The following is a 27173-nucleotide window of genomic DNA, read 5'->3' on the forward strand; positions in this document are numbered from 1 at the left end:
AGGATGCTTTGGCTATTCCAGGTTCCTATAATATAAATGTAGAATTTGCTTGTTAATTTCTACAAAGACTGTTGGAATCTGTAACCTATCTCTTGAAAGAATTCCAGGGGGATGAACCCCGATAACGCTTCTTATTTGGTTTATGTTAAATGTCCAGTAATTTAGGAAATATACACATTCATCCTTAACCAGGAAGGATTCTACAAGTACAATCCATACTCTTATCATTCTCTCAAAAATAGTATTACTCAGTCGCTAATACTTAGGAAGCATTCACTAAATGGCAGGACTTAACCCTTGCTGGCACTCGGTAGAGACAGATAAGGTGTATTTTTTGACATGCAATCTAAAGCAAGAATTATCAATAGGCACTGAAACCAGTGGATAAAAGTTTAATGAGAAACAGCGTATCTCCACAGTCTCAAAATTATCTCCCCATAAATTACTTACTAATTACAAAAGGAAAAAGTATCTTTACAATACAGAAACCTGGCAGAGGCAAACATGACAAACGGATCCAAGTTAACTATCAGCAGGAGAGCAAACAGACATCATATGCCTCTTAGAAGGCACATTTTAAACAGTAGTAAATCGCCGTAACATCACCACAGTAGCCCTTCTGCTAAAAACACACAGCTTGAATCAAATCATGAAGAAACATGGCACAAACACAATGTAAGGATCATTGTCCAAATTAAGTGATCTCTCCTCCTCAAAAACATGCCAGGGCTATAAAACAGAAAGCTCAGAAATGGAACAACATGATGACTAAATGTAATGTGCTCCTGGACTGGATTCTGTAAGTGTGAGGAGGAGAGGTACGCAGGTTGTTAGGCGCAGGCGGGGTTTGCTATTAGAGACAACAGCAAAGTGGAATAAGTCTCTGGATTAGATTAATATTTTTTTATAAATATTAAATTTCCTGATTTTGATAACTATACTAGGATTATATCTGGAGAAGGAAATGGCAATCCACTCCACTCCACTCTTGCCTGGAAAATCCCATGGACGGAGGAGCCTGATAGGCTGTAGTCCATGGGGCTGCAAAGAGTCGGACACGACTGAGCCACTTCACTTCACTTCACTTCACTTCACTAGGATTATATAAGACAATGTCCTGGTTTTGTGGTGAAGAATTTAGGTATAAAAAGGGACACAATGTATCCTATTTCTCTTAAATAATATATTTTATTCTATTTATTTTTATTTCTGGCCATGCTGAGCGGCTTGTGGGGTCTTAGTTTCCCAACCAGGAATTGAATGCAGCACTAGGTAGTGAAAGCGCAGAGTCCCAACCATTAGACCACCACAAAATTCCCTCAAATAATATATTTTAAACGAGCATGCACATACATTGTCTTTGTAAGTAATTAAGCAAATGGGGCAAAATGTCAGTAGTTAGTGATTTTGGATAGAGAATATCCTGATATTCTTTATATGCAACTTTTTTGCAAGTTTTAAGTTTTATTCATGATACATTTTAAAAGAAAAGTGACCAAATTTTTAAAAACTACAGTATGACTCCATATTGCCATTATTTTGTCAAATTGTCAAAACCCGTCATGATTGGAACTACATTTCTTCAAAAGAAACCCTATTCCTGATAGATACTATTGCAATCAACATCACTCACTTTTTCTGGTTTTGATTCCTCTTCATTCTCATCATCAGAAGAAGGACCTGCCAAAGTGGACACTTTGCTAATAACACCAAGTCTGGCTAGCTGATCCAAAAATATATCGCCACCTTTATCTACTAAATCCCTTATGATTTGCAAAGCCAGCAAGTGGCCATCATCATCATCCTGGGGAGAAAAAGAAGGAAATTAAAAGAAAATGGTAAAAATAAGTTTAGCTGCATGGAATAGGCAAATGCACTCATTTGCACAGACAAAATGATTTAATTAAATTAGAATGCAACTAATTTTACTACTATTTAATGAAATTAAAACTACAGAAGTTTCAAAAAAGACAATAAACTTACCTCTTGATCAAGAACAGTTGCAGTGATTTCCACTAGTACTGTAGGCAAATTGTGACCAACATCAGAATCACAAACTTCTTTTAAGAGTGCTTCAGAGCAAAAATGAATCATTTTTCGAATCAGAGCAAGACTTGCTTTCCTTGAAAAGAAAAAAAAAAGGACTTTTAGGTAGCCATAATAAGCTAAAATTTAAAAAAAAAAATTAATGAAAATTAAAATATCCAATTTAAGTTTTAAACAGTCTGCTGAAAATATACTTAATATAAGAATACTATTAGTAAGAACCTACTGAATAGCACACGGAACTGCATTCAGTACTATGTAATGACCTATATGGCAAGATAATATTTTTAAAAAGTGGATATATGTTTATATAACTGCCTCACTTTGCTGTACAGCAGAAACTAACACAACGTTGTAAATCAACTATACTCCAAAAAAAAAAAAATTTTTTTAATACAAAACCAAAGACAATACTAAAACTAGGTACACATTCATTTTTTAGGTAATTTCGTTTTTTATTATTAATTGAGCTCATTAAAACAAATTATTTTTGTAATTTACTTACATGTGCTATGTCATATTTAAGCAGCATTACTGCTAACATTCCATGATAATTTTAGAAAATCAAAAATTGCACAATTACTGATGAATGGTGTCTATAACTCCAAATACAAAACTCTTAAAACACCTGATGGTTTATATTGAAATCAAATTTTTAATTAAGCATTTTCGTCCTTTGTCAAACTTAAGAATGTTCATTATAACTATATTCTCTAAATAAGATCCTAGTAACCCCATGCCCTCAAATATTCCCATTGTTAACACCTTGCATGACTCCTTTCCCTTCTATTTATCTACTGCTTTGCTCAGAGCATAGGAGATACTCAATAAAGTCACATAAACTAACCTCAACTTTATAATAAGCAAATTGTTCTTTTAAAATAGAAGAAACACATAACCACAGACATTAAAATGATAATACACTGGTCTATTACATAAAAGTTAGTAATTCATTTAACACACGTTTTCTGAGCATCTACCAATAGTCTGAGCACCAAGCTGTAGATATCATTGCCCTTGAAGTGACTTCTCCACAGGAAAGGTGGAGAGGCAAAAATCACGACCGAGATCTAAGAGAGGCGTGTGACGCAGATGTATTCCCTCAGAATGTGGCCTTCATGTATTTCACAACTCTCCCTAGGTGAATTTCATAAAACTATGCATTCCTTAAATTTAAAATATCCTTTATTACAAATTCAAGTACATAACAGAATACAGTAGGCAAAAGGAGGACAAACTGGCCTAACTGGATCAGGTCCTTCTAGTGTTTGTTAATACCTATGTATATATGGTTGTAAAATCAGTATTTATGTATAATAATAGTTTTATGTTCTGATTTATCTCAATTAAAATAACATAAGAACATTCACACGTTGTCTACCTATCTGGCTACTATCACTATCATGCTGAAACATTATGAGCCAGAACACTTGTATGTATTTTAAAAACTTTACATGTCATTTAATCCACCCAACAAACCCTATGAAGTAGTTTTATCAGCTCAGTTTTACAGAGGAAAAAAAAAAGGACACAAAGAAAGCTAAGTCTACTAAGGTTAGAGAGCTAATAAATTAAGAGCCTCAACTCAAACTAATCTCTTAACCAATTCACCATGCATAATATACATAAAATAAAATTGTCCTATTTAACAGTATTATATAAATTGTGAGCATTTAGCTTACAGACTTTTCAATCAATACAATAAATAGTATTATTTTTATATTATTAATATATTTAATACTATTATTTCATATACTGTATATTATTTTTATACAGTTTTATTTCTTCAGTAGAGGGATTCTTTGATCCAGGAGTCTAAACATTTTCATACATACTGAATGTGCATCAGTATGGAATCCATACTTGGCAAACGGATTTTTTAAAAATCTATTAAGTGACAACATGGATGGACCTCAAGGGCACTGTGCTAAGTGAATAAGCCAGAGAAAGACAAATATGGCCTCATTTAACCTAAACACAGCTTTAGAGTGGAGACAGAGAATAAAACAAAAAGCTCAAAGACCAAGATTTCAGACAGTATAAACTCTATGAAGACGGTAAAACATTATGATTGACATGAAAAATGCCTTAGGGGTAAATTTAAATGGGGTGGATATCTGTCACTGGACATAAGCATTTGAACTGAGGCCTGAATGAAGCAGCCCGCCATTCAAAGGCTCCGGAGACTGATAAGGCTCCACCAAAGTGAGCTAAGTGCAAAAGCCTCAAGGTAAGAATGGACATAGGAAGTTTCAAAAACAGAAAGAAGGTTAGCATAGTTTAAGTGCAGTAGACTAGGGGTTAGATAGTACTAAATGCAGTCAGAGAGCTGACTGGGACTTAAACAAGACACCTTCACAGCCTGAGTGTTAAGGAGTTAGGTTTTATTTAAGGCCAATTAAAAACTACTTGGCTTCCCAAGTGGCTCAGCAGAAAAAAATCCGCCTGCCAAGCAGGAGATGCAAGTTCAATCCCCAGGTCGGGAAGATCCCTGGAGAAGGAAATGTCAACCCACTCCAGTATTTTTGCCTGGAGAATCCCATGGACAGAGGAGCCTGGCAGGCTACAGTCCGTGGGGTTGCAGAAGAGTCAGACATGGCTTAGTGACTAAAAGAAGAAGAAGCTACTGGAGGGTTTAAATCAGGTGATGTGACATGATTTAAAAATGAATTCAGTCTAATATGTAGGAACAGACTGTAGAAGGACAAGACAGAAAAAGAGGAGAAAGACTAGGTAAAAGGCAAGTATAGCAGCCAAACTACAGACGATGGTACTTTGGACCAGAGTATTAGCAACAGATGGACAAACATGGCAGACTTTAAAAACACCATAGAGGGAGAGCCACCAGGACCCATGTCAGGATGAAATGACCCATAACTTCATGCCTTTGTACATATTCTTGTTCACTGACCCTTCTAAATCTATCTCCCTAGAAAACTTCCAAGTATCCTTTAAACCCCAACTGAAATCTCATTTCTGCATAAAATCTCCAATTTGCCCAGCCAATTAGTTATTAAATCGTTTATTTCCCAGGGAATATATGTTTAATCTACCACTTACCACTCTATATTATCACTCATGTCTTCCTTATTAGCTTGCAAGGGTAAAGAGGGCCAAGTCCTAATTCTCTGGGTAACTCCTCTAGTGGCCGGCTTACACTGACTCTATCAAAAAGGCCTCCTAAAGCTCAATAAATGTTAGCTGTACTTAAAATTTTTCTCTAGAGTTGATATTCAGAGAGTTACAAAAACTGTGTTAGGTTAGTTTTCTTGACTTTCTAAACTACTTCTCTTAAGTCAGATCATCAGAAGGAAAGATTTAATTCTCCAATCTAATTTTTATTCTTACCATACCTTTTCAATATTAAAATAATATCACATTCTTCTGGAAAAGGGAGATAGATAAAGCTACATAAATAGTAAATATAAATAGTATGAATAACTACCTTATTGAAGGCAGCATAGTCTGTTGAAATGTTTGTGCAAACACTGGCAGTAACCTTTTCAAGTATATAGGTGCCATTTCTGGATCTCCTTTCGGCTCATTACATTCTTCTTCATCTTTATTTGTATCTTTCTTTTTCTTATCATCCCCTTTATTAACTGGACACATCCAATCACCTATAGACAAATATTGTTCAATAAAATACATTTTTTGGAAAATTTTTCAGGGAAAAACATATTAAAATGTACTCAATGATAGCTATCCTAATTAACAACAATCAAATTAGCATACTGTATCTATCAAAGTGGAGAAGGCAATGGCACCCCACTCCAGTATTCTTGCCTGGAAAATCCCATGGACGGAGGAGCCCGGTAGGCTGCAGTCCATGGGGTCGCGAAGAGTCAGACACGACTGAGCGACTTCACTTTCACTTTCATGCATTGGAGAAGCAAATGGCAACCCACTCCAGTGTTCTTGCCTGGAGAATCCCAGGGACGGGGGAGCCTGGTGGGCTGCCATCTATGGGGTCGCACACAGTCGGACACGACTGAAGTGACTTAGCATAGCTTAGCATAGCATCTATCAAAGATGTTCATAAAAATACTAAAGAACATTAGTACCTCCAATGAGTTGAATCACAACTTAAGGAGATAATTTTGGATACTCTCAGTTCAGTTCAGTCACTCAGCCGTGTTCGACTCTTTGTGACCCCATGAAAAATTCCAAAAATATTTCAGAGACTCTGCATTCATCTACTTTGTGAAAACTTAAAAATTTGGTCAAAGTATTTTGTCTACACAATAACCAACTATTCTTTATGACATTCCCACACCCTTAAACTTGTGATTTGGTCTTTTTGGAATCATGCAGCCACAGTCTCAAAGAACATAGAACAGTACACTGTTACAGGTTTATCAAATATAAGAGTGTGCGTATAAAATCACTTGACTTCAAGGAAATTATTTCCTTATATTAGGTAGTACATTTGTCTACAAAAAGCTACTTTTATGGAAGTGAAGCTGAAAAGTAATAGCAGATGGCATAAAAGGAAAGATACTACTACTCACCTGGAGACTGAAGAATAGCTACTACTTCACTATGGCCCCTCTCCCGAGCTTTATCTAATGGAGTTTTCCCATCTTCATCTCTCAGATCTGGATTTGCACCATGCCGTAACAGAGTCTAGAAAAGAAAAGCATTTAATATGGATGTTAGTGATCAACACCTTATTTCTTCAATGTACAGTTCTGCAACCTTCAACTGCATCCACATCCTTCATAATGCAGATTTACAGAATCACTTAAGCAGGTTATCAATTCAAACCTCTGCCTTTGCTCACAACTCTAAAGTTGTTTATTTATATCTTGCAACACCTTATTTCTTCAATGTACAGTTCTGCAACCTTCAACTGCATCCACATCCTTCTTAATGCAGATTTACAGAATCACTTAAGCAGGTTATCAATTCAAATCTCTGCCTTTGCACACAACTCTAAAGTTGTTTATTTATATCTTGAAAAAAGTATAGATTAATTTCACTTGGTTATTTATTAACATCTCAAATTAAGTTTGTTCACATCTGAATCTGTCATCTTCTCCATCAAGCCTCTCCTCTCAATTTCTTTAACAGAGGTACTAGCATTCAGTCTGTACAACAGAGAATGCTGTCATCTGTGCCATGAAGAGTTTAGTGACACAGAGTTTCTGAGAGTGCCCTAGCAGACAGGATTTTTCACCCAAGTTACTAAAATCCATTCCACAATTTTTGTTGCATGGACAGGTAATAATAACTATGCTGTAACTTCTATCTGGCCAACACCAATTCTAAGACTTTCCTATTTAAAACATGTTAAAATGTGTATGGTGGGAGGTAGTATCTTGGAATCAATTAAAAAACAGAAGAACCTGTGAAGAATGATGTGTGTGTGTGTTAGTCGCTTAGTCGTGTCCAACTCTTTGCAACTCCATAGACTGAAGCCCACCAGGCCCCACTGTCCATGGGATTCTACAGGCAAGAACACTGGAGTGGGTTGACACTTCCTTCTCCAAAAGGAACTATCGAAAGAAAGAAAGTGAAGTCGTTCAGTCGTGTCCACCTCTTTATAACCCCATGGACTGTAGCCTACCAGGCTCCCGCATCCATGGAATTTTCCAGGAAAGAGTACTGGAGTGGGTTGCCATTTCCTTCTCCAGAAGAATGATAAAACGTGTTAAATGCTTAAGACCCTGGCTGGCACAGAATAAGTGGTTAATGAGTACCTATTATATCATTATTAGTAATGGCAGCTATAGTTCATTATGGGCTAATATATAATCAAAATAGGTTAAGATTAGATGCAATTCATTTGGCTCTTTCTCCCTCTCAGATACCTATAACTGAAAACCAGCATGGGTTAAAAAAAAAAAAATGCTCAATAAAATTTTTTACTACCCTTGGAAATATCATTCCCTCTAAAAATTAACCAATTCAAGCCAACAGATGTTGAGCTTGAAGAGATCACCTAGAAGGCTAAGTTATTAACAAAAAAATTTTAACAACATAAACATGACAATAATAGCAGCTACCATTTAAGTGTCTACATACAATGTGCCAACTACTCTACTAAGTGCTTTTCACGTATTTTTTCTCCTAATCACAATGATAATGCTAGAAGGGACTTCCCTGGTGGTCCAACGGTTAAGACTCTGCACTTCCATTGCAGGGGGCACAGGTTTGATACCTGGTTCAGGAACTGAGATCCATGGTGTATATACATATACAATGAAATATTACTCAGTCATAAAAGAGAATTAAATCTTGCCATTTGTGATAACATGCATGGACCTTGAGGGTATTATGCTAAGTGAAATAAGGTGGACAGAGAAAAATAAATACTGTATGATCTCACTTATGTAAAGAATCTAAAAAATAAAGGAACAAATGTAAAAAACAGACTTGAACAAACTCTGGGAGATGGTGAAGAACAGGGAAGCCTGCTGTGCTGCAGTCCATGTGGTCGCAGAGTCAAACAAAACTGAGCAACTGAACAACAACAAAAGTCCTTTGCTAGTGTAAGAATCAAAGATATTATGATTCTTCTGCAAACAGAATATCTGCTATATTGATAAACAGAAGTAACAGAAACATGTATAAAGCTATTCATTACCAGGAGAAAGAAACTGGGGGGAAAAAACAAGTTTTCAGCAATAGCTGACTGGTTGAATACATTTGCACAGGTTAAGTATACAGATGTAACAAAGATCTCTATATACTAATAGGGAGAGATCTCAATGTGTATCGCATATGCACTTAGTCACTCAGTTGTGTCCGACTCTTTGCGACCTCATGTACAGTAGCCCACCAGACTCCTTGTCCGTAGGCTTCTCCAGGCAAAAATACTAGAGTGGGAAGCCATTCCCTTCTCCAGGGATCTTCCCAACCCAGGGATAGAACCTGGGTCTCCTGCCCGGCAGGAGGATTCTTTACCATCTGAGTCACCAGGGAAGCTGGTGTATCATTAAACAATAATTAAATACTAACAATTGTATTTTTAAATGAAAAAAGCAAAGTATAGATCAGTATATATGTTACATTTTGTATTAAAAAAAAGCATATATATTCTTGCTTGTACCTGTATTAAAAAAACCAATGAAAAGATTTAAACGGAGGCAATGAAGATAGTATGTAAATATGGCTTCTCCAAATAAAAGTTTTTATATTATTCTAATTTTAGAACAATGTAAATATTAAATATTAAATTAATAATTTAAAAACTTGGATTTTACCTTTGCTACTTGAGGTCTTCCAAAACATGCAGCATAATGTAATGATGATGACCTTTGACCTCTATTAACATCAGCACCTCTTTCACAAAGAAATTCTACCTGTAAAATAATGGAGACTCATAAAGTTGCCTTATTAACATTTGTCTTTGATTTAAAACATTAACTTTTATTTATTAGCTTACCATTTCCTGAGTTCCAAATGCAGAAGCCCAGTTTAATAGAGTTTGACCTACATCATCCATAAAATTTACTTCAAAGGCTGAAAGTTTAAAGGAAAAAAATAAATCTTTTTTAAAGGCAACAAAATAATAATGAACTTTTCTAAAGTGGGAACCATTTAAAGATTATTATTAACTGTTATTAACAATCACTAAATAGACAGCCAAATTTAAACATTTAGGTCAACTATACACTAATAAATAATCAGCAAATTCTGCTAAGAAAAAGTATTCCAAAATTTTTAAATCACTGGGGATTCACAAGGCTAAAGGCTTAAAAATAAACATAAGAAATAAAATAACTAAATATACAATAAAACTAGAGAGTATTAGTTGCCTCATACTGTAACTGAGGAAAAGAAGCTAAACCACATCTATACTCAAAACAAAAGTCTGATGACCCAGAAGATCTTTTCTTTTTATTATAACATCTCTCTGTTTATTTGTTTTCCCCGTGCTGATGGCTCATAAAGAATCTGCCTGCAATGTGGGAGACCCAGGTTCGATCCCTGGGTCAGGAAGATCCCCTGGAGAAGGGAATGGCAATCCACTCCAGTATTCTTGCCTGGAGAATTCCATGGACAGATGCTACAGTCCATGGGGTCACAAAGAGTCAGACACGACTGAGTGATTAATACTTTCCCTTTTGACTTTCATGCTGTGCAACATCCAGGATCTTAGTTCTCTACCCCAGGGATCGAATCAGTGCCCCCTGCAATGGGAGCACAGGGTCTTAGCCACTAGTCTGTCAAGGAAGTCCCACAGAAGTATCCTTCACCAGCTTATATTTGCTGATCAGCTCATGAGGCAGTCTAAAAAAATGTATATTATATGTATATTATACATAATATACAAAAGTGTGTATTATGAAAATTCAATTGTATCAGTTTCCATTAATCCTAAGAAAACAACAGCCCTCAATTCAATCTGTGCTTAACCTTAGACTTGGTATGACTTCCTTCTGGCAATAAAACAGGTTAATTTCATTTACTCATTCAAAAACCATTTATTCAGATCTTACCATGCACCAGACTAATTTATATACACAGGGAGAGGAGATATGGAAGACATTGGCCATTCTGTTTTCTGACACAACTGCTAAAAATATTTAAAAATTAAAAAAAAAAAAGCCTAGAAATTAAACATAATTCCTTATCTCAGTTTTCTTATGTTTTAAAAAATATTTTCCAACCTCCTGTGTCGATTGCATCTATAAGTGCATCAGTATCTTTACTTCGAATACAGTCTATAAGCTGCCGATGTGAGCGCTCCCCAGAACTATCCAGTCTCCGAAGTCCTGGGATTCTGCCTGTGGATCCAGCACTAGATTTTGGCAAAGCCTTTCGTCCTTCGAATAATAGCACCAAGAGAAGGTCAACCAAACGCATGGTATCAAGCACACATCTTTCATCACCCTGCAATGCACTTTCAATTGAATCTGGAAGCTCTGACCTCAGGAGATCCTAAAAAGAGAATGGGAGAGAAGAAAGTTTTAATCTATTCTCATTATATAAAGACACTTATTTGAAAAGATTAAAGAAGGAAAAAAACCACTCTTACGTGCGTTACTACTGGAGAGCCTCTGCAAAGTGTTGAGAGCAGACTTACAATTGTTGACACCTGGTTACTCAATTTGGAATCTGCAGCTGTGGAAGGTGCTCCTGTGGTGCTGCGACTGGGTTTGCAAGCTGATGATGGCCCTGATATAGTACCACCAGCAGCAGCCATTCTAGATAATAGCTCCTCAGTTAATCCATGCTTGGCTAATGGAGCTGGGTCAACACCACGACGGGTAAATCGGTCAGCTAGTGATGCAAAACATCGCAGAGCTCCATCTGAAACCTAATGATGTAAAGAATATACATGTAAATAAAATTCACTTAAAAAGGACTAGTACTGTGTATTTCAACAGTGAACTATTAAGAAAGGCAATTGCAGCAAAGGATACCACCCATCTAGATTTGAATCCTGGCTCCTCATTCTGGTAACTGTATAACCTGAGAATATTACTTAACTGTTCCTCAATTCACTTATCTGCAAAGTGGGAATAGTAACAGTACCTATAATTCATTGTCTAAGCTCAAAAGAGATGATACATGTAAAGAAACTAGAGGAACAGTAAAAAGCTCAATAAATCTTTACCATTATTATGTATAACTAGGCCAAGATAATTGATGAATAGCTGAAAATAATTAACTGAAATTAATTAACTGAAAATAATTAACATCAAAATGGTAAAAAGGTACTAGAAGTCAAGTTTTATTTTCTAAAGATGATAATTTAACAAAAATTTACACATTTAAAATTTTAAAAACTGTTATTTTACTTGAATGAAAACTACCCTTTTAAGTAAGCAAAATTGTGCTGAGCCAACAAATTTCACTGGGTATTAAGTGTAGCTTTAGAAATCATATATTTCTAAAATGTTTAAATCTTAAGAATAAACCCATGCCACTTTTATAATTTAAAATGTCTCACTGCCAAAGAAACAAAAAGATTACCATATAGAAATATAAAATGAGATAAAGAGAAATTATCTCTACCTCATCAAACAAAAAGTTCCAATTACACTAAGGTTGACCCTGAAACAACATGAGTTTGAACTGCATGGGCCCACTTATATGTGGATATTTTTCCCCACTAAATTCATACTACAGAACTATACAATCCATAGTTGGCTGAATCCATAGTTCTGGAACCCCAGATAGGGATGGCAGACTATAAAGTTATGTGCACATTTCCAACTGTGCAGAGGGTCAGCACCTCTAACCCCCGGGTTGTTCAAGAGTCAACTTTATATCATAGTTATAACCAGAGGACACTATAAAATCACTTTTTGAAAATAAAGTACACAGAAGCTATTTAATTACCTGATGATCTTCATGTTTTAATAAACTAGACAGAGATTCTACACAAATTTCTAAAGAAGAATCTTGAGGTTCCATTTTGCCACAGAGTCTTGACACCACAGCCATGGCAGAGTGCAAGGTGTCTTTATGAACCAGGTGTCCACTATCACGAATGAAGGTAAGCACACAATTCAAACCACCAGCCTCGAAGACTGCTCCTGATTCACGAGTGCATATTAGTTCTAAAACCTACAGTAAAATAAAATAAACAGAAGAATACAGTAAGTTCAATTTTCATTTTCAAGACTGACAGAACATGATACACCCTCCAAATATATTAGAAGTCATTTAAAAAGTAAGGGCAGGGTCTGAGAAAGGGTGGGTGTGAGGGGCAGGAGCTATATCTGGCTGTGAAGATGCCAAGAAGTAGTCCCTGAAATAGCCCAAGAAGGTGACCAACAAGATGGACTGGGAAGATACGGCATTCAAGTTGAAACAGAAATTAGAACTGAAGAAACTCAGGGAGTAGGCCCCCTGGCCACAGGTGGAATTAAGAAATTGGGCAGAAAGCTGTCCCTTGTGCCTGAGGCAATGGTGATTTTTAATTCCATTCTTATTTAAACATCCAGATTCCCTGCCATACAATGCTGCTATCAATAGCTAGAATGAAGTCTTGGAGCCTATTGTACACACTTAACCTTTCATTAAAAAAAAAAAGTGAAGCAAAACAGAATACATTAATTTTAATATATTTTATTTAACACAATATGTCCAAAGTGTCATTATTTCAACATGTAATCAATATAAAAATCATTGGTATCTTTTGTGCATTTAGTCTTCAAAAACCCATGTATATTTTAATTTGGGGCAGCCACATCTGAAGTGTTCAACAGTCACATATAGCTACCATATTAGACAGCATAGGTTTAGGTGGTGAAACCTGTATGGCAAGCTAAGAACTACAAGTAATTTAGCAAAAGTCTATAAAAGTCCTAGACATTAAAAAAACAAATCAATAAATGCCAACTATTCATTATCTTCACACATACTCTACGAATATTAAGACATTATGAATCACTTTGGGGGCAAGTTTCTCTGAGCCCACCCATGTGTCTATCCACAAGCACTGTACTCTTCTTCCTCCTAATAAACACCTTACTTGCTTCACTATAAAAAGAAATTAAAAATACATTAAAAAAAAAAATCACTTTTTGGAACTTCTCTGTGACCAGTGGCTAAAACTTCACACTCCCATGCAGGGGACACCAGGTTCCCTTGTCAGAGAACTAGATACCACATGCTGCAACGACAGTGTTTTGCAGGCTGCAAGTAAGGATCCCACAGCTAAAAGACCCAGAGCAGCCAAATAAATAAATATTTAAACACAAATAAATAAAAGCCACTTTTATTTTCTAAATTATATGATATTTAATACGTTCATATAACTAGAACTAGGGTCCATAGTTCTTACAGGCATACCAGAAATTTAGACTTTATTCTGTAAGCAAGAAAAATGTTTCAAGCAGGAAAAATAATATGATTGGATTCCCAGTTAATAACTGGGGAAAACAGGGTTTAAGAAGAGTGTAGAGGCAAACGCAAAAACTCAAGCATTAATATTCCTGAAAGGATGAGGGCTTAACCAAGGCAATAACGGCAGGAACAAATAGAAGAAAATAAACTAGAAAAGCACTTGATCATTAATTAGATGTGTGGAGTGGAGAAAAGCAAATAAAAGATAAAGTACAGGTTACTGTCTAAAGTGACTGAGCACAAGTTGATGCCACTTATCAAGAGAGGAGTTTATCTGTAATGAAAGACAATGAATTCAGGCAACAGGTGAATATGTCCAACAGGCCTTTGAATATGGAGTCTAGAACTTGAGAGAGAAGTCACTTCTAGAGATAAAGATGTAAAGGGCATATATTTATATATGAATGGTACTGATGCTCATAGATGAGACTGTCTAGGCAGGTAGACAAATCTCATCTTAAAGCTTAAATATATAGCTTTAAGAAGGTAAAAACAGAACCTTAGGAAGTACTACCACTGAAGAAGTGAAGAATGAATTAATAATCTGCAAAGGAAAAAGAGAAAGGGAGAGCAGGGTATTAGCAGATAAGAAAAAGTTTGAAAATATAGCTCAGTGAATATATGCAATGGATTAAAGTCCTAGTTCTGGAAGAAAACTGAAGTGATGTGAGCAAGAGGGGAAAAAAACTCTGAACAGAAAAATGGATACCTCTTCCTCTGAGGCCAGACACAGACAGAAATACATCGATATACACAGAGAAGAAAGTCAAGATATTAAAACCTATAAAAACAACTCTCAAAGCATGGGGAAGACATTTTCAGGGGTCCCTGTTTTTTTCATACGACTATAACAGTAATTGTCTTTTTCTTTCTTATTCCTTTAGGAGTGTAAGGTAGAGTTTTCTAAAAGTGATATGAATTGAGATATAGCAAAAGGCTGAATGCAGAAGCAGATATTAGGATCTGGCTGTCTTCTATTAAGTCACAAATTTCAAACGAGACTCACAAAAATGCTTAACAATGCTACTTTTCTCACTAAATTTCTCTTTCTTCGGGGTATATTTTCATTAAAAATGTAATGTATGTTAACACATACTGAGCTTGTTATTTTATGATAAATGAATAAATGTTTCTAAAGTCTGTTTTAATATCTAAGATGGTAAATAGAAACAAGCAGAACCTACATAAACAAAAGCTCTTTGCAGGTCCTTAATACTTTAAGACTTATAAAGGGATCCTGAGGCAAAAAGTTTGAAAATTGCTAAACTAGTGATAGCATATTAAAAAGCAGAGACATTACTTTGCCAACAAAGGTCTGTCTAGTCCAAGCTGTGGTTTTTCCAGTGGTCATGTATGTTTGTGAAAGTTAGACTGTAAAGAAAGCTGAGCACTGAAGAATTGATGCTTTTGAACTGTGGTGTTGGAGAAGACTCTTGAGAGCCCCTTAGACTGTAAGGAGATCCAACCAGTCCATCCTAAAGGAGATCAGTCCTGGGTGTTCATTGGAAGGGCTGATGCTGAAGCTGAAACTCCAATACTTTGGCCACCTGATGTGAAGAGTTGACTCACTGGAAAAGACCCTGATGCTGGGAGGGACTGGGGGCAGGAGGAGAAGAGGACGACAGAGGATGAGATGGCTGGATGGCATCACCGACTCAATGGACATGAGTTTGGGTAAACTCTGGGAGTTGGTGATGGACAGGGAGGTTTGGCGTGCTGCAATTCATGGGGTCGCAGAGTCGGATACAACTGAGCGACTGAACTGAACTGAGAGCACCAAGAATCATAAAAAGGAATGAAAATATTTAGGAATTTAAAAAAAAAAGTGAATCACATAAAGTCTAAATATGTTCACTAAGCAGCTCCAATAAACTACTTACCAGTACTGATGCTTTTAGAGTCACATAAAGTTAATAATTAGTCCCACCAAGAATAAAATGAAACAGCTAACTCTAACAGGAGTATAGCAAAATAATTAAATTCACAGGCCCTGGAATCAGACTTCCTAAATCTTCAAATTACTCATCATTGAATCTTGGCTCTCTGCCACGAACTACCTATATCACCCCAAGCAAGTTACTTCATCTCACTATGCTTGTATTTTTTTCACCTACAAATATAAGTGATAATATTAGCAGCACCTACCTCATACAGAGTTGTCATGAAGTTAAATGAGTTAATACATGCAAAGTGTTTAGAATGATGCCTAGTAGATTACTGTTAGTTGTCCCGGTCATTAACATATGCATATAAAGTCATTTTGGATAAGATCAGAAATAACCTGTATCAACGGGTTAGAGGCTACCAGAAACCAAACAGCACTGAGGCAACACAGAAAAGCACTATCAGTGACCTACAATTCTTCTTTAAAGATTTCTTTCCCCAAGGCATATGGGATCTCTTTTGGTACCACAAGGACTATGACTTCCACTGTTTTCAACCACTCTCAGTAAAAGCTGATAATGAAAAGAATTTCATTTTTTTTTTCTTTTTTGCAAAGTGTACTTTTCACTCTCTGAGAGATCTTCAAATGTACCAATAAATAATTGAGACTTACCTTTACACACTGTTCAGCTAAGTCTCTGCTTGTTCTGTTGTTAAGTTCAACCACAACCAAACGATTGCAAAGTGCTTTTATAGCTCCATCTACCCCAACAATCCTTCGGGTGCATTCTGCAGATACATCCAGGTAGTATGTTATGGCACGGGCTGTTACCTCCAACACATTGTCTGGAGCACTTTCATCAAGAAATATTTTGCAGAGGGCTGGTAAGAAAGTGCGAGGAGGGCATCTGTAGTGAAAGAAATCATATTACACCCAGGATTACTAAATTCTTAACATCCAAAAGTCACCAATGTAACAGATAAGAAAAACTATCACATAATACATTATATTCAATACTCCGTTCCACATGTATATTAGGTAAGATTTCTCATATTGCTTTTGTTGCCATAATAACACTCACATGCTAATTTCATCATTGCTGAAAATATCAGGTTGTAAACAGTTTAAAGTAGCAGCATTAACTTGAAACCATGTTCAAAAAACATTCCTATTCAATACTCAGCTCCAACATCAACTCTCTAAAACCTTCCCTAACCTCTCCAAATAGTTAAGTGGTACTTTCAGGTTCCTAAAGCCTCATAAAAACTGTACCCACACTGTTTAATGTATCATTTTATTTCCTTATTTACATTAAGAGTTCCAGAATGCCAGGAACGTTGTTCAATTCATGTTTTACGGGAATTGTTCAATTTATGTTTCATGGCAACAAATGCTGATTTGGGGTTTAACAGACCAGGGTAAGACCCAGAACAACAGCTGTGTAACCTTTCTGGTCCTATTTCCTCATTTGTAAACCAAAGATGATATCTATAAACAATATCTACTTTATATGGATGTTATGAAGATCTGATAACATTATACACATTAAACACTTAGCTCAGTACCTTGGCACCATATTAAACTAATTAACATTAGCTCCCCTTCCCTCCTATGAATAGCTAATGTGTGCTATATAAACCTGCATAAGACAGCTTTATCAAAAGCACATTTTACATTTTTAAATCAACATTTTATCAACACCTAAATGATAAAAAAAACCACATAAATTACATTTAGTAAAGATCGTAGTTATATGCCATCAAACACTTTAACCTAGCTGCATAAACTGAACTTTAAATGATCTACAGATACCACCAAAGGCACTATAGTCATTCCTCCATATTCAAAAAGGAAAGATGTCAGGGCCCCCTGTAGATACCAAAATCTCAGGATATTCAAGTTCATAAATTAAACAGTGTGGATACAGACAGCTTACTGTATTCTCAACATTTCGGCTGAATTGTTTTTCATCCAAATTTTAGTCTGCACATATCTTTAGTAGTTTTTAAAAAATATCTGTATGAAAGCCAAAGTAACTTTGCCCTTTCTAATCTGCTTGGATGATGTTCACTTTAGGGGTCCAGCAGCAGGAATATTATCAAAGATAAAGACCTCTTGCATTCAGTGATTAAACACAAGTGGGTTTTACTAGCCAGCATCATTGGCAACCTAGGTCACATCGTTTTGTTGCTGTTGTTCAGTCGCCAAGTCATGTCCAACTCTTTGTGATGCCATGAACTGCAGCATGCCAGGCTTCCTGTCCTCCATTTTCTCACGGAGCTTGCTCAAATTCATGTCCACTGAGTCGCTGATGCCATCCAACCATCTCATCCTCTGTCTCACCCTTCTCCTCTCGCCCTCAATCTTTCGCAGCATCAGGATCTTTTCCAATGAATCAGCTCTTTGCATCAGGTGGCCAAAGTATTGGAGCTTCGGCATCAGTCCTTCCAATGAATATTCAGGGCTGATTTCCTTTAGGATTGACTGGTTTGATCTTGCTGTCCAAGGGACTCTGAAGAGTCTTCTCCAGCACCACAGTTCGAAAGCATCATTTCTTCAGCGCTCAGCCATCTTTGTTTTTTAATTAATTATTTTAATCGGAGGCCAATTACTTTACAATACCGTGGTGGTTTTTGCCATACATCAACATGAATCAGCCACGAGTGTACATGTGTCCCCCTATCCCGAACCCCCTTCCACCCCTCCCCGATCCCATCCCTCTGGGTTGTCCCAGTGCATGAGTGCCCTATTTCATGCGTTGAATTTGGACTGGTCATCTATTTCACATATGGTAATGTACATGTTTCAATGCTATTCTCTCAAATCATCCCACCCTCACCTTCTCCCACAGAGTCCAAAAGTCTATTCTTTACATCTGAGTCTCTTTTGCTGTCCTGCATATAGGGTTGTTGTTACCATCTTTATAGTCCAACTCTCACATCCGTACACGACTAGTGGAAAAACCATAGTTTTGACTATATGGACTTTTGTTGGCAAAGTGATGCCTCTGCTTTCTAATACACTGTCTAGGTCTGTCATAGCTTTTCTTCCAAAGAGCAAGCGTCTTTTCATTTCATAACTGCAGTCACCATCCACACGGATTTTGGAGCCCAAGAAAATGAAATCTGACCGTTTCCACATTTTCCCCATCTATTTGGCATGAAGTGATAGAACTGGATGCCATGATCTTAGTTTTTTGAATGTTTATTTTTAAGCCAGTTTTTTCACTCTCCTCTTTCAGCTTCATCAAGAGGCTCTTTAGTTTCTCTTCACTTTCTGTCACTGAAGTGGTATCATCTGCATATCTGAGGTTGTTGATATTCCTCCCAGCAATCTTGATTCCAGCCTGTGATCCATATCCAGCCCTGCATTTCTCATGACATACTCTGCATATAAGTTAAATAAGCGAGGTGACAATATACAGCCTTGACATATTCCTTTCCCAATTTAGTTACTTGTAATTTTTCTGAGGAGGAGGATAAGATTAGATTATGGAAGATAGTCCAGTAGTTCTCAGGGAAGATTGGAATGACTAGCATATTGAAATCTTGAAGCATTTTTACTGCTCTCTGCACTGGCATATGTAGTATGAATATACTGAAGAGATAAGATTGTAAAAGCGTTAATACTACTGAGAAACAACACAGTCTTATTAAAAAGTAGTTTCCCCCCCTCCCCGAGAAAACAGTAGTTTTTGAAAAAAGAATAAAAAATTTTGAAGTTGACAGTCGTCACATTAAATGGCAAGAATGGATCTACCATATGCTTTATATTAAGAATAAGAAAATTGTTCATCTATCTTATGAATGGTACAAAAAACTAGTCATCAAAAAACAAAATTTGACTAGTACAAAATTTGTATTAGTCAAAACAAAATTTGACTAGTACAAAAAACTAGTCATCAAAAAACAAAATTTGACTAGTACAGAATTTGTATTAGTCAAAACAAAATTTGACTAGTACAAAAAACTAGTCATCAAAAAACAAAATTTAAGAGAAATGTTCGGTATAATTATCTATATTTCATGGGGAAATGTGGTATCTTATTGGGGGAATAAACTATGTTCCCTGCTTGTGTTCTTGAACAATTTAAAGGGATAATTAAAAAACAAAAACCAGAAAGTTCTAAACAGATTCTCAGCCTTTAACTGTGATTAATTTTATTTCTAAGAGAAAAATAAAAGTATTCTGCATAAGTAAAAGCTTACTTTATTTCAGGTATAATGAAAACCTGCTTTGGGAACTTTTCAAAGGTGTGGTATAAAATATCTATTGTAAACTTCTGGCTGTTGGACAAGAAAAAAAAAATTTGTTTTCCTAGCTCCTGAGTTAGTTTTTCAACCATGAGAAAGTATTTTAGGCATATTCACTAGTTTTTCAATTCAGAAACCAAAGCAATTTACAAAAACCCCAACAATACAAATTAACTATAAACTGAGCAAAAGAAGTAGAGAAAACATGTAAAGAGTAATTAATGAATTCTGAAAAGTACAGAATAGTTGAAAGAACTATAGCTATATTACTTGAAAGTTCATATTGCAACTAAAACAAATTATAACAAGTGTTGTTTTTTTTAACATTCTGCTTGATAGCCTGCTTTAAGACAGTTATCATGATATAAACATTTATAAGGCCTTAAAACCATCTTTTTACTTGTTGGTTAGTATCCATTTCTTTCTATCATTTCCAAAGTAACCCTGTGTTGATAAGAAGCACTTGACTGTGTTCTTATGAACAAGACCTTCACGTTTCTTTCCTTTTTCCTGGGCTATAACCACAAACACAACTTTTCTTTGGTGTGAATCCATGTTAACAGATATGAAGAAAAAAATTTACATAATCAAGAAAATTCAATGAGTTATTTCACACCTTGTCTTCAATTTTCTCTTGGCTTAGTGACTCCCTTGGTTTTCCATTCTAGCCTCAGTTCTAAACTCCCTTCTCTTATCTAGTTGATCTCATCTATTCCCTTTGTTCATACACCATAGCTATAAATCTCATCTACATACTCCCAAAATATTATCTCTACTCCAGACCAACTAAATCACGATCTCCATTTAGAATTATCACAGGCATATTAAAATGCTAATGCTATGCTATGCTAAGTCACTTCAGTCATGTCGGACTCTGTGTGACCCCATGGACGGCAGCCCACCAGGCTCTGCCGTCCCTGGGATTCTCCAGGCAAGAATACTGGAGTGGGCTGCCATTTCCTTCTCCAATGCATGAAAGAGAAAAGTGAAAGTGAAGTCGCTCAGTCATGTCCAACTCTTAGCGACCCCATGGACTGCAGCCTACCTGGCTCCTCTGTCCATGGATTTTCCAGGCAAGAGTACTGGAGTGGGGTGCCATTGCTTTCTCTGGCATATTAAAATAAACTGGAGTGGGGTGCCATTGCTTTCTCCGGCATATTAAAATAAACATATTCAAAACAAATATCCCTCCATCCCCAATCACTGCTTTGCAAATGTCACAACCAAACAGAAAGCCAGAAACCTGACAATCATCCTTAGTTCTCCCCCTTAATTTTGCTCACGTTACACATCCAATCCATTAGTTAAACCCCAATAATTTTCTCTCTAAAATATATCCTAAGTCTGTCCACTTCTCTCCACACCATCTTTTACAAACCTAATCTAAACTAACTTCAAACTCTTGTTTGAACTACTGAAATAGCCACCTGGACATCCACATAAGAGATGTTTCACACCACTGTTGAGGAAGGTATTTCTAGAGGGAAGAGGAAGTCTGTCTGGAATAATGTGTAAGAGCATGAGCAAGACAAAGAGAGCATTTGTGTAGGGGCGTGTCCCAGTAATGAGCAACTGATACAGACAAGGGAAGTGATCAAATAAATAAGTATATAAATATATTGAGGACAATGGGAGCCAGATTTCTCATTGTAGCCTGGAGATGGAAACACAAAAAAGAAAACTAGAATGAACCCTGTGGTGTTAGATTTGAACTGGGGATGAACTCGGCGGGGATGAACAGATAGAAAGATAAAAACAAACAGATACTAATGTGTGAGATGATCCCTCTGTCTAAAATGCTTTTCTCCCAATTTTGCCCATGGCTGGTTCTTTGTCATCCTTCCTGTGAGCCTAAATGTCACCTCCTCAATTTCAGGGTTACCTTTTCTAACTACTCAAAACAGGACTCCTGGGTTTTTTTCTTTTTTTTTTTCTTTTGGTTTTAATTTACTTTGACAATTTATATTTGTATTTCATTTTCTGTTGTCCACTATAATTCTCTCCTAAAAATCTGCAAGCTCCTTGGGAATAGAGTTGTATTTCACACCGCACCCAACAGGGTTCTCTGCATATGGGAAGATACTCAAGTTTTATTTGCTGAATGAATGATATCAAGAAAAGTAAGAACTTTCTTGCTTATAGAAAGAGAAACCAAACAAAAAGAATCCCATCAGCTCTCTTAGTGATCTGCTTCTTCATCCTTACGCCCAATGCCTCTCTAACATGTCTCCACTCCCCACACACAAGCCCAATCTCCATCAGGTCTCCTTCCCCTGCCTACCCTTCCCACAACACAAAAAGTGAATCCACTTTTATCTCTCATTTTCCATAGAACTGTTCTGAATTTCAATTGTGGTGGTGGTTACACGACTCTGTGTTTGTCAAATCCATATGTAATTTAAATAAAGTTAAGAGCAAATTAAATTGCACGTATACAATAATCACAGTCCTTCCTGAACATACTGAAAGAATACATCTACGGCACAAAAGTTTAGATGCCTCACAATTAAAGAGTTATTACAACTTGTAAACTTGCTAAATATTTACCTCTTATATCATAGGTAGAAATTACTTTTACATATTAAATCCAATCTAGTACTATACCAGACCAACTTACAGACCCAAAGGTGGCCAAATTAGGAAAGTTTAAGATCACTCACAGTCTCCACGGAACTACTGTCAGACCAGTCAACCACAAAAATGAGACTAAGTAGAATCTTCAGATGAATCCAACTTAAGCAAGTTTCCAAAATACTACCTGCAATGACGAAAGAATTTTTCCCTAATGGAAGCAGAGATAACTTAAAACAAGAACAAAAGTTTCATGAGGTTACAAAGAATTTCCCTTGAGAACTGCAATATCTTCTATACTATTACTACCATATGCTTTTTCCACACTATATCACTTGGACTTGGGCCAAGATTTCAGAAGATGTACAATACTAAGAAAGCAAACATTTTAAAAATAAAGTTATCTATAATAGTGATGTCTTATTGAATATAGCCTGTAAATTGAACACATCACTTACTTTTAAAAAACTAAAAATTTTAAATGTAAAAGATTAATAAATTTTATTTCCTGAAGATAATAAATAACATCTTTTGACCCCACTTTATCTTTTATTCCATTCTTGCCCCTGCTCCCATCTGGACTTTGTATTTCTTAACTAACAATAACTCCTGGCATAACAGTTGAAAATTACAGCTTTCCCTCTAAAAGAAAAAGGAGTAAGTCAAATTCCAGTATGTAGACTCTGCTGTTGTTCAGAATTTCTTCAATGTGTTCAGTATCTGGATATTAGCTATTGTACACCAGGCATTATGCTTAGCAATGGAAAACAAAAGTAATAGTGTCTATGTGTGAGATACAGCAGAGGTCTTTGAAGGCACCTAAATTGTACTCACTAGGTAAAGAGCACAACAGATTTTATAAAAGGGAATGATACATTCAAATCAGTATTTTCAGAATATAGTCAATTACACTTCAATAAAACTGGGGGGAAAATACCATAAAAATATTTTATGACTGTAGCTCTGCGTATTGTTAGCTTATAGGCAGGGGCATCTGTTATGAAGTCACTAGCACTACATGAACATAATCATTTCCCCAAACCCATTCTCATTGTTACCATTCCTTTAAAATCTCTTACTTCAGGGAGAAAACAGATGTCATCGGACAGAAATCTCTTCAAGTTTTTCCCATCAAACCTAAAAATCTTCATCTTTCCTGCCTTACAATAAGAAACACATTACCGTAAGTCTATCTCATTGGAAAAGACTCTGATGCTGGGAGGGATTGGGGGCAGGAGGAGAAGGGGACGACAGAGGATGAGATGGCTGGATGGCATCACCGACTCAATGGACGTGACTCTGAGTGAACTCCGGGAGATGGTGATGGACAGGGAGGCCTGGTGTGCTGCGATTCATGGGGTCGCAAAGAGTCGGACACGACTGAGTGACTGATCTGATCTGATCTGATCTCTTCATCAGTACATCAGAGCTTTGACACTCTGTGTGGGATTTTTCTGACCAACAGCTTCAGCATTATTTGACAACATACTAGGAATGTAGAATATTAGTCACCACACCAGACCAAACGAATCAGAATTTGCATCTTAACAAGATCCCCAGGTGATTCACAGTATGCACATTACAGTTTAAAAAGCACTACTATTGACAGCAGCCAACGCTCTCCCAGTTTCTCAGAATCTGAATACTATGAATTCTCTATTCTCTCTCCTCTATGACCTCTAAAAGAAAAAGCCCCACACTATTTTTCCCAATACAACCTTCTCAAAAAAGTTTTCCACACTCTGGTCTCCATTTCCTCCTGTTACTCCTCAACCCATTCAAATCTGGTCCTCAAACCACTCCACTCAGCTCTCATTAAGATCAATGATCTTGAGAATGTTGCTAAATCCAAAGGACATCTTTGAGTCTTCACCATACTTGACCTTTCACCCGTATTCAGCACAACTGTCCTTTCTCTTCTTTAACCACTCTCTTTCTTGTGTTGACATGTACACTAATGATGTAAAAGCAATGGTGGATAAACTCCTGGTGCTTTAGCATGAATCAAGGCAGCAGCATTAAACTGTACCATTGGTAATCGTTTATTTTCATTGCCAAGCTATAGCATGAAAAGAAAGGTCAACTTCACTACTTTAATAAAGCAAATATATATATACATATATTTTATTAAACCTCAAGCCTTTTTTAATTAAAAAAAATTTACAATATTGTGTTGGTTTCTGCCACACAATCTCAAATCTTTTAATTTGTATTTTTTTAATATCCTACTTAAACAAATAGGAAGTAAGCATAAAGCACTTCTGCATACTCAAGAAAGATGGTTGTGTCAAGGAAATGTAGTTTACAACTGCTGGAGAGTTGAACTGGCCACTTGTTTCATGCAACATCTTTTTTACCTGAAAGAACTTTAGACAAATTGTGGTTACTCAGACTTGGATATCTAGCAAACATTTTTTCAAAAATTAACCAAGCAAGCATTCCACCTCAAGGAAAAACAACTGACAGTATTTGCTGCCAATGATAACATTCGAGCTTTCAAGCAAAGTTACAACTTTGAAAAACTTGCTCCTGCCACCATGAGCTTGACAGATCCCATTATTTGAAGACTTTTCTGATTAAGTACTTATAATAACAAATATGAGTTTGTGACAGTGTAGAATGGTATATGGCAACACCAGGAATATCTGTATAACTCAGCAGATCAATATTTTTCACATGACCAGTGCAAGATCTTTTAAACTTACACATGGGTTTAAAAAAAACAAACAACCCACTCAAAGTACCAAACAATAGATTAGTACCAATAGATTTTAATCTACAAGAGTACAAGTTCATTGACATGATTTCAGAATCCACATTATATTAACTCTCAAGAAACTATCACTTTGCCCACTTTGGGTATGATATCAAATGAGTATGATATCAAACTATACATAATCATGCAAAGACATCATTACAACATTCCTCCCTTTCCCAGCTACATCTATTGGAGGATGATAATTTTTTCATATATTGCAATCAAAACAACATAATACAACAAAATAAATGCAAAGCAGATATGAGAATCTAGCCAAATCCAAATTCATGATCTCCACCCCTCAAAAACATGGTCCTCCTGGGAATTTCTTGGTGGTCCAGTGGTTAGGACTTAATGCTTTCACTTGCAGGGGGCCGGTTTCAATCCCTGGTTGGAGAACTAAGATCCCACAAGTCATGTGGTGTGACCAAAAAAACCAAAAACGAAAACATGGTCCTCTTTTGATTTTCTCTCTCACTGAATGGCATCATCATCCATTGTAATCTGAATTATCCATGGTACTGTCTTCTTTCTCACTATGATATCCAATCATTCAACTATTTGACTATTCTACCTCCAAAATCTAAGTCTACAAGCATTTATTCTGTCCTCATCACACATTTATTATCATAGAGCAGAAAAAATTAGTATTTTTAAGACACATTTAATCCCATCACTCACTCTTTTACATCACTGCTCTTAAGAAAAAACCAAAAGCATACACAAGATTCCATCTGATCTTGCCCCAACTTTCAACACAGTTCTCCAGAGACCTTTCCACGCCCAGTCATACTACCTTTCTCCAAATTCCTCAACCACGACATGCTCATCCCACTTCAAAATTCTTCACCTGTTGCATTCCCTTTAAACATCCTTCTATCCCACCACCTTATACTTCATCCTTTAAATTCTTACTCATCCTTCGTATCTCTAAGAAAAACCACTCTGACTACCCCTACTCCTCCAGATCATGCCCCTGCTACCTTCTGTCACAGCACTCTGAACTTTTCCTTCATTGCACTTATCAAAGCTTGTAACCACTATTTCTATAATTATTTAATATGTGTTCCTTATTAGACTACTAGGCACCTTAAGAGCAGAGATTGTTATCTACTTTGGTCATCATATTTTTTTTTAACAATAAAAAGTAGGAAGACAATTTAAAAGATTAAAAGACTTAACACTGTTGTAGGTATTTTTAAATAGTTTTTACTGTACATACACAATAGGAGGCTTTTACCACTGTATTCAGTATTGGAATCCAAACTTGAGGCAGTCTTTCTTAGGATATTTCTCTCTGGGAGGATACACCAGGAAAATGATTAATGGTGGTTGCCTCTGGAGAGGAGAATTGGTCACCCAGGAGACTTACACTTTACTGTATATCCTTCTGTGTCTTCATAATTAAGTAAAATGATTATTTTTTTAATATGAGCTTTCTGGTAACTAAAAGCACTATCCCTAATATTCCATTTACTAGATCTTCTGGGGGGATGTTAGATTCTTCCCAGAAGACATAAATTATATTATTTGAAGATTTAGTAACAGGATCTACAACTGCCCAGGATTTATCTACTTTTAAGAATATGTACAATGATCACCTATTTTGATGTGAATGCAAAACTACTCATTTATAACTCATTAAATTTATCTCAAATGTATAACGTAAATTTAACTCACTAATGTATCACAGATGAAAGCAAAAGCTAACTCAGAACTTGAATTTTACTTTCTAGAGCATTACCTTGTTAAGTTCAGGCATAATTATCACAGCTTCACAGAAAATGTGTATCCCTTAACTTCAAAAAGACTGTCAAGGGGTTTCTCTTGTGGCTCAGTGGTCTAAAGAATC

At 36.2% G+C, this 27173-nt stretch overlaps 1 protein-coding gene across 6 annotated transcripts in view; it reads right to left on the reverse strand.

The window, feature by feature from the left end:
• HECTD1 (HECT domain E3 ubiquitin protein ligase 1) overlaps positions 1–27173 on the reverse strand; it is a 77316-nt gene that overhangs the window by 44799 nt on the left and 5344 nt on the right. For all 6 annotated transcript variants that reach the window (XM_019983529.2, XM_070775981.1, XM_019983531.2 and 3 more), the window contains exons 3-12: positions 16412–16646; positions 12343–12570; positions 11033–11314; positions 10665–10935; positions 9437–9513; positions 9255–9353; positions 6558–6672; positions 5492–5666; positions 1984–2122; positions 1634–1804 (exon numbers count right to left, since the gene is read on the reverse strand). In XM_019983529.2, coding sequence (XP_019839088.2) covers positions 1634–1804; positions 1984–2122; positions 5492–5666; positions 6558–6672; positions 9255–9353; positions 9437–9513; positions 10665–10935; positions 11033–11314; positions 12343–12570; positions 16412–16646 — 1792 coding nt within the window. The remainder of the gene's footprint in view (positions 1–1633; positions 1805–1983; positions 2123–5491; positions 5667–6557; positions 6673–9254; positions 9354–9436; positions 9514–10664; positions 10936–11032; positions 11315–12342; positions 12571–16411; positions 16647–27173) is intronic.

Source organism: Bos indicus, chromosome 21, assembly GCF_029378745.1.
Source record: "Bos indicus isolate NIAB-ARS_2022 breed Sahiwal x Tharparkar chromosome 21, NIAB-ARS_B.indTharparkar_mat_pri_1.0, whole genome shotgun sequence".
Taxonomy (NCBI): Eukaryota; Metazoa; Chordata; class Mammalia; order Artiodactyla; family Bovidae; genus Bos; species Bos indicus.